Source organism: Siniperca chuatsi, linkage group LG24, assembly GCF_020085105.1.
Source record: "Siniperca chuatsi isolate FFG_IHB_CAS linkage group LG24, ASM2008510v1, whole genome shotgun sequence".
Taxonomy (NCBI): Eukaryota; Metazoa; Chordata; class Actinopteri; order Centrarchiformes; family Sinipercidae; genus Siniperca; species Siniperca chuatsi.
The window spans coordinates 8,209,365-8,222,392 of NC_058065.1; the positions used below are offsets into that span (position 1 = coordinate 8,209,365).

The 13,028-nt window shown below is 41.5% G+C and overlaps 2 protein-coding genes across 7 annotated transcripts in view; both read left to right on the plus strand.

Annotated features, from left to right (window-relative positions):
• Nucleotides 1-704: 704 nt before the first annotated feature.
• Nucleotides 705-3,201, plus strand: gemin8 (gem (nuclear organelle) associated protein 8). Of its 6 annotated transcripts, none has more exons than XM_044187773.1 (4): nt 705-869; nt 1,152-1,206; nt 1,593-1,932; nt 2,142-3,201. In XM_044187773.1, exons 2-4 carry the CDS (start codon nt 1,204-1,206, stop codon nt 2,402-2,404), a joined length of 606 nt encoding a protein of 201 aa, XP_044043708.1. In that variant the 5' UTR covers nt 705-869; nt 1,152-1,203; the 3' UTR covers nt 2,405-3,201. The 6 variants fall into 6 exon arrangements, with proteins under 6 accessions (XP_044043708.1, XP_044043707.1, XP_044043704.1 ...); XM_044187772.1 differs by having other exon boundaries at nt 1,155-1,206; XM_044187769.1 differs by having other exon boundaries at nt 780-869; nt 1,155-1,215.
• A 1,511-nt stretch (nt 3,202-4,712) lies between these two features.
• LOC122872072 (neuronal membrane glycoprotein M6-b-like) overlaps nt 4,713-13,028 on the plus strand; it is a 42,148-nt gene continuing 33,832 nt past the window's right edge. The window contains exon 1 of the mRNA XM_044187768.1: nt 4,713-4,826. Within this exon, the coding sequence (XP_044043703.1) occupies nt 4,823-4,826 (4 nt within the window). The 5' untranslated portion in view covers nt 4,713-4,822. The remainder of the gene's footprint in view (nt 4,827-13,028) is intronic.

Sequence of the window (13,028 nt, forward strand, 5' to 3'; positions counted from 1 at the left end):
CCCGGGTAAAATGGTCCAAATTTAAGATTTTAAAAGGTGGCAAAATATTGTGAAGACCTTTTCGACCTTTTCATATTTAAACAGTGGTGGAAGAAGTACTCAGATCTTTTACTTAAGTAAAAGTAGCAATACCACAGAGTAGAAATACCATGTTACTGCATTCAAAATGTTACTTAAGCAAAAGTACAAAAGCATTTATTTATTAGCATCAAAATAAAGTACCAAAAGTAAAAGTGCTTTATTATAAATTGTGATGCATTATGTGTAAGCATCACTTTAATGTTGCAAAGGGGACTGATTTATATATTGCTGGTTAATTTACAATAATCTATAATAATACATCATCATTTATTTATTGATTATATTTTGTATTAATGATCTGAATCTGCAGAGTTAACTAGTAACTAAAGGTATTAAATAAATGTAGTAGAGTAAAAAGTAAAAATATTTCCCTATGATACGTATATATGATATATATGTAGAGTAGAAGTATAAAGTAGCATGAAATGGAAATACTCAAGTAAAGTAAATATACTTAGCTACATTCCACCATTGTATTTAACAAGGTAACAAGGTGTTAAAAAGGATAAGAAGTTAAAGCCAAGGTAAAGAACTACAACTCTGGTTTATTTTAACTTGAAAAGTTAAACAGATGTTACATTCTTTCAATCTAGTTCATAGATGTGAGCGAGTAATGTCACTTTGCAGGAGCACTGTCCACTGTTTGAATGTGTTGCATGCTTGCACAGTGTCCGCTGGGTGGCGCCATGTAGTCAGCATTTATGTTGCTGTGCCTCAAAGGCTGCTGGGAAATTCTCTCCGAGGAAGCATCATGAGCACGAGCCGCTAAACAAGTTGACATCACACAGGTAAACGTTTTCTAATGAGAGCAAGTAAATGCTCCTTATCCGTTACATGTTAACTGTAAGTTTAGTCGCATTGTGTTGCTCATTCGTGGTGCTTGAAGTCGGACAAACGGTGCGCGTTCACATTTGTTTTCAAGTTGTCAGCTTGGTTCCTTCATTCCTCCTGAACCTATAAAGTTAGCCTGTTTTAGAGTGCTACTTTATCTTAACAGAAGCAGATGTTGTTTAACGTACTCTGCATTTGCTTGTTGTTCTTATTAGTAATTCTGTATCTTTCTGAATTAGCAGGTTAGCAAAGTTAGCCGGGAGATTCACTGAACTGCAGGCATCTCCAATCATGGTACGGAAGGTGAAGTCTTACTGTCTTGAGTATCTTACATTAAAGGTGTACTGGGCATGATGTTGTAGTAACACACCCCTATTATTATAACCTTAAATGACAAAGGGGGACTGCAGCATAGAGCAGCAGATTTCCATCTACTGAGACCTTCAAGGACCCACATGATTTTGTGGTGTTATGCAGAGTTACGTTTACAGGAAGTGACACATTAAAGCTGAAATACAACATTTTTTCCCCTCTCCTCTCTTAGGTTCAAATCCAAGTGTACAAAAATGCCCAGTATACCTTTTTAAATTAATCTAAACCCAGCAAATTTTTCATGACAAACAATCAAACTTGTGAGACTTTGAATAATATGAAACCGTACTGATTCTTCTCTTTGGCAGGAGGACATTAGCACTGTGATGTCCTGGTTTTCCAGCCCCGTGTACAGCCGCTACTGGCAGCACTACCAGCAGGCGATGGCCTGGCACCAGACACACAGGCGTGCCTACCGAAAGGCCTTGGAGGCTGCCTACGGCCCTGGCTGCCGCCGGGAGCCATATCCCAGCAGCCACCGGCGCTATGCAGACTGGCACGCCAGAGAGTGGGACGGCAAAGACGCAGAGGATGGAGATGAGCAGAGCAGCTCGGACAGCGAGATCGAGTGCGACGTCAGCAACATGGAGATCAGCGAGGAACTTCGGCAGTACTTCGCCCAGACAGAGAAGCACAGAGAGGAACTGAGTAAGAGAACAGGGGTTCAGAGTTGAGAAAGCTAAAGATTGTGACATTATTTTTTGAGGAATAGAGTCTCCAAACCTCTCCCGTCTCTTAATCAGTAATAATTTGCTTTGCCTGTACACTTGTAATCAGATAACATAGGTTTAGTTAGTTTAAGGTGAAGAGACTGCCTGCTATGTGTCTAAAAATAATCTGCCTTCCTGTCCTTGCAGAGAAGCAGCAGCAGATGGAGGCCGAGCAGCAGGACAGCTACGTGCCGGCCGACCAGGACCTGCACGGCGCCTCCTGGCGGCGAAGCAGCGCAGCTCCTCCCTCCGAGAGACCTGGCGAGAGACGCGGGGCCGAGATGAAGAAGCTGTATGGCGAGGACGCGGCTAAGATCCTGGCCATGGAGGCAGCAATGCAGCTCACTTTCGACAGAAACTGTGACCTCAAACGGCCCAAGTACTGGCCCGTTATCCCACTGAAGCTCTGATCTCTCGGTGAGACGGCAGCTTTGTCATGTAATGGATGGTGGCTGCAGACACAGCTAATGTCAGGACTAATGGTTTGGGTTAGCCGAGGGTTAGAAGTTATTTTAAGCACAAAAGTTGCATAAATTAGCTGAGCTTCTGCTTAGCCAGATGCGAATGTCACTGACCTGTCAGCTGTTGCTCCAAACTTATGATTTTGATGCTGCACATAATGTTTTTTGTGGCTTTACACTTTTACATAAGTTCTTTTTAACTCAGGACCAAGCATACAGCACTACCCTATATGCAAGAGACTGCATGGTTTTTGTCTCTTGATTTCAGCACAAAGAATAGAAATGTCTGCCAGCTGAGGGTCAGAGGTACAGTAAAACTGCTCCCGTAGGTGATGTAAATATATTCAAACATGTGGCTACATGTTTCCTCCTAATCTGTTTTTGTGTACCCTCTAGCTTGGTGATGTTACATGCTGCAGTAGCTCCTCTTATGCCTGTCAACTTGGTTTAACCACAAAATCATTTTCATCCCCCCCTTCCTCTGTTCAAATTTAGAAGTGTTCCCGCATGGCTGCTTCTGATATTCCACTTTTCAACACACACAAAGAGTGATTTGTTGTTGTTACTTCTAAACTGTGCCTCCTTGATTCTGACGTTTCGTCGGGTTCAAAGCCGTTCATGTGTTTTCTCAGGAGGGACGTTGACTAGTCTTTTATCTTGTGCTTGCACCCTTTTTTTTAGACTGAGGGATGTGTAATTTTAAAATAAACTCTGTTTATAATAAAGTGATTTATGTCTGGATCAAACCTGCTTTGTCAGTGGTGATTTCTAATTTACCTCCCTGTATGATGGGAACCTGGCTCTTGATTACATAACTGCTATTAAGCTTTGGGGCAGTACATTTCTACTTCCAAAATATTGTAGTTTAATTTAACATTTTTACACTAGATTTGAAATTTTCAGTTTGACAGATGCCTTTGGCAAAGTAAGCCACAAAAAAGTTTTCCTGCAGGGACCTGTGTGTTTACTCACTACATGAACTGTATTCAGTATTAGTTCATGGTATTTTGTACTATATTGTATGTTTTCTGGTCTCAGTATAACATTCGTGTAAACAGTGGTGGAAGAAGTACTCGGATCCTTTACTAAGTACAGAAGTAATATCAGCACAACATACTTAACGTATTAAAATTAAAAGTAGTCATTCCACAGAACTGACTGATTATATATGACATTAGATTGTTACTGATGCATCAGTGTGTAAGTAGCATTTTACTGTTGTAGCTGCTCGAGGTGGAGCTAGTTTTAACTGCTTTATATACAGTTAGCTAGTTTAGTCCTGTGGTTCCCAAACTAGGCACTGGGCCCCTCCAAAGGGTCAGAAGATAAATCTGAGGGGTCGTGAGATGGTTAATGATGTATATTAGGAAAGAAGAAAAAACAAACACACACAAAGTTGTGTTCATTTTTGAGACTTTTATCTAATCTTTTCTGAAATATTGGATAATTTTACCTCTTTGTGCCTCAATCAGTCCTACAGTAAAGGAAATTATTTGAGAAGTTTAGAGTGAAAATGTCTCTTTGGCTAAAACCTCATCGACATCTTTAACGAGATGAGGGGCCCCAACCAGACGTTTTTTTGTAAGAGGTCACAAACCAAAAAAGTTGGAAACCTCTGGTTTAATCTTTAACAATGCACTGTATTTTATGAGTTCATCATACATTTTCTGATATGAAATCTTAATCTGAAAAGTAACCAGTAACTATGGCTGCCAATAAATGTAGTGGAGTAAAAAGTACAATATTTCCCTCTGAAATGTAGTGAAGTAAAAGTATGAAGTAGCTAAAAAAAAAAACACTCAAGTAAAGTACATGCACCTCAAAATTGTACTCAAGTATTGTATGGTACTTGAGTATTATGTACTTGTTCTGTTGTGGTATTTTTATAGTAGTATTCTAAAGTTTATTGTATGAAAACAATAGTTAAAACTCACTGTATGAGATTGCATGCTGTGTATGATTAATTACATTTATTACCGGTAAAGTCACTAATTAATTAAGAATATCACGTGAAAATGAGAGAAAACTCAATAAATAAATAAATAATAACACTCCTCCTTACTACATTTTGGTTATCAATGTCCTCTAAATAAAAACAGTAAGTGTTCTTGCATTTTAATACTTTCCTTTATATTTAATAACACTTGTAGAAGCAATAAGGACACTTGCAGTGTGTTTTGGATTAATGAAGTCTGATCCATTTCTAGCCCCAGCCATGACGTCACCCCTCACCCTCCACCCGCCCTCCTGATTCTAAAACGGGACGTCCAGTTGTTTGCATGCAGCCCCCCTTCAAACAACCTGTGGACATCATCTGGGAGTTCTCTCACTTTTGTCTCAGGGCCAGTTTCCACGGGAACTGATAAAATGGGTATGTGAACCATTTTCTACATTGTTCCTGTTCTGCTTACTTTCGTTTCAACACTAGCACAACAATTCGGGTCCCTTTTAGATTCGATTCTTTTTCTTGGTTTCTTGATAACTGGATGCTGTCCTCCAGCAGCTGCAGAGGCTGTCTGTGGTTGCGTGCGCTGCGTGTGATGCAGTGTCGTGCATGTCCGCTAATCACTTTAAAGGCTCAAACGAGAAGTGTGACCTCCTCAGTCTGTTCACTTTCTCCGTTTCACTCTGAATTCCTTGCACCCTTTTTGTCAGTTAATAGCAACATTATCCTTTGCTTGAGGACATCATGGGTCACCTTTGGATGTGCGCCATTCAAATTGAGCGTGCCAGCGCGCTGGTGCACGATTATCTGTAGCTGTAACACTATGTGTGAGTACCTAGTGTTGTTGGCTTATTTTATACTGATAATGTCAAACTGTGACAGCAGCAGAAAACTAACCAAAAACGCATGTAGCCCTGTGCAGTGTGTGTCTGATTTGATTTTATTGTATAACCTTTATTTAAACAGAGAGGGTCATTGAGAGCAAGCTCTCTTTGACAAGGACGCCCTTATTACAGCACATATGAAACAATAAAAGCACACAAAGTTACAGTATACATCAACAAATTATACAACAAACAGGCCAAGGACATCAACATAAGAAACAACATCAATTCAAAGAAAACACATGCATTCACACTGCTCTAAGTCAGTCAAAAGATATTTAAATTGATTAAAGGGGATTAGCTTGTCTAATTTTACAAGCTTCTGCAGATTTTTCCACTTGTTTGGAGCATAGTGTTTAAGAGCCAGTTTCCCAATCTCAGCACTAACATGATGATTTTGAGCCCTATTGGTTCCTGAGACAGGAAGAGTAGTGCAGTGCTCTTCTCACTGCCAACGACTGCCACCCAACTTTCTCAAATAGTATATAACGATGCGTTCCAAAGTCATCCCCAGTTATGAACTTCAGGGCGGAATGATAGACTGCACTGAGAGATTTAAGAGTCGAGGCAGAAGAGTGCATATAAATTACATCGCCATAGTGCGTGTGTTTGATTTCTTTGTGTGGGTGTGTTGCACTGGTCAGGCCAGGGTTAACAGCTTTTAAAGATTAAGACAGGAGCAAGCTCTTGACAAACTATGCAGATTACTGCATGTATTTTCCAGACCTTTCCTAAAGTGTTATGCCTGTTTTAATGTGAGTTTTACCTGATTATGCACAAAAGTTCAGGCCTACAGTGCAGACTCATGGTCAATCATCTGGGATATTTTCAGGCAAACATCTCCTCTTGCAAGGTAAAATGTGAGCTTTCCTGACTGTAGTTTGGCGTAAGCACTCACCTCATCCTCCCCATGTCAGCTCCTCATGTGAGAGTTGATGTTGATTGGATTAAGAGGGAGTGATCCGCTCCCTCACTGTGGATTATTAAACAGGCTGGCCAAGGTTGAAAACGAAAGACAATTGCTGTTGTGTAGATGTGGATGCATGTCGCAGGAAGTGCAGGGTTTTGCACATTTCTTATGTTTTAAAAGCTTTATTCAGTCAAGTGATCTCATTGAGATCAAGATTTCTTTTGCAAGAGAGACACGAGAGTACAGCGGGAGGAATAGCACATAAAAACACATCATAGACATCTCTAAAAAGGCCCAAAACAGTACATTTCTGAACAAAAATGATAGTGTGAGGTTCTCTTTTTGTTGCCAGTGAGGACCAGCCTGCTCACAGTGACGAGTTTGATATTTATCTCCTGCAATGAAACGCAGGGCACAATAGTAAACTACATCAAGTTGTTTTAAGGTGGAATGAGCAGCAAAAAAGCAGCAAAAAGGTTTTGTAGCTGAAATAATATGTGTTTAAAGACACAGATGAATAAACCTTCTGCACTCAAATCCTATTTTAGAAGCAAAGTACTCTAAACAAGGCTGCAGGGGAAATCGTACTTTCAAGAATATGATGCTGAGGGCTTACCCTCAATACAATTACAACTCAAATAAAAAATTTGGTTTTGAAGACCAGAATGTATTGGCAGAAATTCAGCTTCGTCTCTGGCTGTTTTACCGGAGGCTGACCTGAAACCAGTAGCATTCAGATTGATCTCATTAGGCCACTGATCCAAAACTACCAACTTTTTCAAGCATTTCTACCTCCATCCATTACTTTTCTTCCCTACCCTCCCCCTCCACATCTCTCTCTCTCTTTCTTTGTCTCTGTCTCTCTTTCTCCCATTCAGAACATCTGTTTCCAATAAGGCAGAGCGGGGCTGTTTATCGCCTTCAGGCCGGTGAGAAGTTGAGAACAGACAGGATGTAGCCAAGTGACATGATTTACTGAAATGGGGAACCAGAGCAGTTTTTCTGCAGGAAGCCATTGTAAACTTCCTCTTCTTTCAGCTCCCCCATTTTGCCTGTTGTTCCCCCAAACTGCTGCTTTAGTCTCATCATCGTCAGCATCATCATCCCATCTTTTATCTGCTTGTCTCATCATCTCCCCGCTCATTGTTTTCATCATTATTCTTTCCACCCCCCCTCCCATCCTCCTTCATGAATTCGCTCTTTGTGCTCTCTTTTTGCTGCAGTTCGTCTCTGCTCGGCTGTATGTGGAAACTCGTATACTCTTGCATCCTCTCCTGTGGATTTGCTATGCGCTGATCTGCAGAAAGGATACTGAATGCAACAGCCATCGAGCAGACAGACTTCAAAGGCTGCAGATTTTAAAGGATTGTTTTATTCTGAAGGAATAAATGATCACTTGGCTGGAAAAAATGGAGAAAGTGGAACAATCCACTGACCTGATTAGAATAACAGCATACCAGCACTTAAACTGCAGCAATAGTGTCACAATAATAGTCTGGGGATAGCCGAATACAAACCATAATTACTGGGTTTTATCTGTATATATATATATATTGAGTTTGCAAGTTGCTGAAAGCTGATATTTTTAGACTGGAGCTGCTGATACCCAAATTTTAAACAAGTAGTACTTGTACTTGTTAAATCTTATATTTGACTTCCAATAGTTAGAAAACTGTATGAATGAACACTTAAACATATTCAGGGTGTGCATTGTTATTTAATGCTGCATATCTATAATAAAACACATGAAAGCACGCAGGCAAATTATGTGTCAAAGTCAATCGCCAAAAGCCTCAGAAAACGTTCAAGCTCAGAACTGCACAGCACATTTTCCTGCATTAACAAGTGTTGATTTTTCAGTGTTAATTATTAGGAGTTGACAAGTGTTGATGTGAGAGTTGTTTGCTCACTCACACAGCTGATATGACTCTGGGGCAGCTGTTCAAAACTATCTAAAAGTGTTAACTTAGCTGATAGTCGTGGGCTTATATCACTTTTGATCTTTACACCCTAAGAGTCAAATTTAGACTGACATTTGGCGAACTTGGAATTGGCTGCCTTGAGTGAACATGCTATTGCGATAAGTCACATTTAGCGTCCTATTTTCTATCTATTGTGCAGTTTATGCCGTACTTGCATGTTGTTCTCAGGACTCATTTCATTCAATAAAAAGTTACTGAAGAGGAAAAAAGCTCACAGAGCTAGCGAGCCTTCTGTTAGTTAGCCAGCTCATTAGCTAGATTGCTAACGGGACAATAAGTTCAAACAATACTTTTAAAAGACATATTTTTGTACCTGGATGCTGCAACACAGCTAATAAGCTACAATAGCTTCCTCCATTTTGGACTCTCTGGCTCTCCGTTCCCCCAACAGTCAGTAATGTCAAGACGACTTGCTATTGGTCAATGGTGCAAATTCAGAAGTTTACTAAAGTTGAACTTCCATTCAAATGAATGGATTTTGCTATTTTAAATTCTGGTATGACCTGGCCTTTAAGCTGAGATCCACAAGAGGATGAGCGTTGAGGACTGGGAGGGAATATCAGGCTCTGGAAAGACATGAAAGTTAGTGGCTGGCAGACAAACAAAAGTTAAAGGTGCAGAGAATTATGAAGTGTTCCCAAGCTGGATAAAAGCAGTTGACTAATTCATCAGTCTGTTCCTGCTGGCTAGGTTGCCAGTGTTCAGCCTTGGCTTTCACAGTCAGAGAATATTTCCTACATTAATCACCCCTTTTAGCAATTTAGAGAATGTCATCCTCGCTTTTATGTAGTTTCACTGCAGAATGCATCATTATTTGTTCTCCTGCCTGAGTCAAAATGTTTTCTCTCATCTCCAACTTCTCCGGCATCTTCATGTTCCTGTTAGTCTCAGAATTGATTTTTTGGTTTTATTGATCACTTATAGGGTGCAGTGGATGCAGTACCAAACTAGCCTATATCACAGAAACCTACAACCTGACCCCCAGGCAGTTTCCTCTCAGCAAAATCAATATTTTGCCTTCAACACTATAATAAATAAGCTTTTATCATTTGTTTTTGTCTTTGTTTCACTATGCTGCCTTTTTTCCCGCCTATGCCTTATTGATTTCGCTAGTGATTTTATGTTTCTTACTCCTTGTATGGTGGGTTTTTAATGTTTTGAAAGGTGTTCTTTAGTTTTAGTACCACATATTTGTATTGTGGTATTGTTTGACCCTGGCTAGAGGCTGCAGTAGAGACAAAACATACTTATTTTTCAATATTTCCAACATGCATCCATGTCTTCAGTATGCCCACCTCCCAACCCTCATATTTGCTTTCATATTTTGGCTACAGTCTGCTTGTCTTTTGCATGTTATCATTTTAAGCTCAGCCCAACGGCTACTCTGATGTGTCAGAATCAGTCGTCGTCGAGAGGACCTGTTGCCATGGCAGCGATGCACAAAGCTTCAAGGTGGGCATCATCTCAAATCCTCGGCACATGCGAACAGTCATACTTCTGATCACAACAAGCCCACACAGGCAAAAAATAGGCAGAATATAAATATACACACACATGACCCACAGACAGCAGGAGATTGCCATTCTCCATCACCTCCCCCTGCCACTCAGCCACCCCTGGAGTGATGATGATGATGATGATGATGAAGATGATGATGATGATGAAGATGATGAGCCCACCCTGCTTTGCGTTTCCTCCTCACAGTGACTCATGGTGAGCTTGAATACTGTAGATGGAAGCAGCTCTTATCCCACATTGCTGCCAGCGTGTGCCGCAGTACAGTACAGTAGGTCACAGGTGCAACAAGCTCTTCAGTCACATGACTCGTGAAGAGGTCACATGATGCAGGCAGGCAGGCAGGCAGCCTCCGCGGGGGGTGGGGTGGGGGTGTATCTGTGTGTGATTGGGGTGGGGTGTGTCTGCAGTTGTTGGGATGACGATGACAACATAACATCATGTGGAGCAGACTGTGGACCAAATCTGGGCCAGCAGGATTAGCGGCTCGTCGGATAAATTGCTGGACAGAGGGGGTGGTGGGGGGATGGGTGTGTTGGCGTGTGTGTGTGTGTGTGTGGAGGTGTGTGTAGGTTAAGCCATCCGTACTGACAGGAGTCAGATCTTGTAAATAAGGCGAGAAATATTGTATCAGAGATGCTCTCTCCCTTTGGTTTTATTTCTATACATGGTAGAGGGTGGCCATTCAGTCAGGTGTTGGGATTTTGTGTGTGTTAGTGTATGTGTTCGTCTGTGAGTGAGAGAGAGAGAGAGAGAGAGAGAGAGAGAGAGAGAGAATAGAGGCCAAAACAGAAACTTGCCTTGTTGTGCTGAATGTTTACCGAGATCATTAAACATTAAAGCGAAACTAGTTAAAGCGCATGCAAATTCAGTGCACAGAGCCACAGGTGTTTCAGGCAGTACTGATGATGACGAAGCATCTGGGATTAGTTTGCATGAATTTGTATTAAAGTTGCCCGTTTCTGTTTCAACTGTTGGATGGAGAAAGACATAGGGAGAGATAGAAAGAGAAAACCGCTCTGCAAATAGACAAACCACGGACCTGAATTAATAAACTTAATGAACAAAAGTGTTCATGGTGGCATCTTTAGATTGAGTGTGTGTATGTGTGTGTTCGAGATGGACTAACCTTTGTCAGCATCCTGCGGTTACGTTCAGGGATGATAGGGAAGCGTCTCCTTGGCGACCGACGGCTGAGGGCGGCGTGGGGGTGGGGGTGGTTGGGGGAACTGGGTCATCATCACCACCACGGATTAAGGGCCCGGATCGCGACACACACGTATACACCAAAGAACACACACACACACACACACACATAGATGCACAAACATCTATCTCTGCAGAGAAATTAGAGAAACTTCCCAGGTGAGAGACAAGACAATGCAGGGTGCAGAGTTTCATTGTCACTCTCTGCCAAAGCTTTCCCTTTTAGAGGAAGCCAGAAGCCCATTAAAATGGCAAGGATTAGACTAAAGCGACAGCGGGAGGCTCGTAAAGCCGTCGCTGAGACACTCTGCTTGTTTCTGTGTGTGTGAGTGTACTGTGGTCTTTGTTTGTTTATGTTTGCTCAAGTTGATGACTTGTTTCCAGCATTACTGATAAAACACTTCTATTTGACGAACGGAGGCAGATAAATCAATAGCCAAACAGATAAAGACATACAGAGTGAGACAAGCAAGTTGGGGGAAGCTGTGATAAGACAGACGCCTAAACTGTTGCATGCAGGAGAAAGTTTGACTCGTTTCATGACTCCATTAAGAAAAAGTATTTTTTAACAGTGTGTTTATCTGCTCTAACATGAGCAGCAAATGTCAGAATGCCCAGCTAACTAGCTTACTACCTACAGTAGCAACCATAGACTGTATATAAAGATGGACGACGCTACTCCACTTCCTCCCACTGTACAAAAATGAAGCCAAAATATCTCGGATACGGAAGCTACCATCTTGAGCTGGTGACGTCATTTGGAGCCAGAGTCTGAGCAGTAGTGATCGAGGTTGGAGCCATGGTATCGAGGTCCCGCCCATACACCCAGCCGACTCAATCGCGAGCAGAACTCAGCTGTCAATCATGATGTGAAACCCCCTTTTTATAGCATCAAATAATTTATTTAAACCAAACTTATCAGAAAAACGAACACTTGAACACACATCAGCGTGATAAGAACTACCTAAAATGACAGAAACCATCTTTGGGAAAATTTTGAAGTGTACTTTGATTTTTTTTGTTGGCCCATGTCCCATTCGCTAACATGGAGGGGGCGGGCTTTATGATCTATACTGCGGCCAGCCACCAGGGGGCGATTAAGATGTTTTGGCTTCACTTTTGGGGAGCTGTCATGTCGTCAATCTTTATATACAATCTATGGTAGCAACACAGCATCATTTTCAAAGGCCAGGGAGAAGTCATTACCTAACTGGATTATTTTGTGGGGTTACAGGATATGTCAGAAAAATACCCTTTGAGGACTGTGTGGAAGCCAAAATGCTAGCATGTCAGAGTTTAGAGAAACAGCAGCTCTGTCCTGCTCTTTACTTGGAAGTTTTCTCCAGCCAAATTTGCATTAGATAACGTTACATTTGCCAAATGTCATAAAAGTGAAGCACACACATACAAATAAAAAGTCAGCTGGCATTTTCAACAAACTCACACAGTTTTAGCATTGGCATCAGCTTACGGTAGCTAGCTACAGCTGACAAAATCTGCTAGTGACAGTCCTCATTTCAGCTGACAAAAGCCTCGGTATTTGGCTAGAAATAAGGAGCCTGCTTTTGGCAACCTCTGTCTGAAATCTGTTTAAAAAATTTCGAGTTGTTGCCACTGTTATTGTAAAATGCATATGTGCCTCGCTCAAATGGAAAGCTTGACAGGCCTAGCAACAGTAACTAAGTGATGGAGCTTGGTGAATTTCAATTGCAAATAACTGAAAAATGCCTGATTGCAACTTTAAGTCCCACGACTCTGAAGCAGTGTCATCTCATTCTCCACGACCTAGAAGCCTGCATTAGACTGAGACAGACACAAATAGCTCTCAGCGGACAGCAGTGATTTCCTAAGGCTTGGGGCAACAAATACCGTAGGTCATGGTGAGGTCAACCTCTGGGATCAGAGCTCAAAGCCTGATAGTCTGTGTCAGTGTTCGACAAGAGAGATGCACAATGGTCTTGAGCAGCGTGTCAGGAAGACAGTTAAAAAGTCAATGCAAGGCCTGTAGTGAGGCTGAGCATCACACTGATGATGAAAGGAGAAGACTAAGGAGACAATAACCAGTATCTAAACAACATTAGTGCCCTTTGATGCTTTATGTCCCTCCTGTACTTCACTGAAAAAAGAGAAT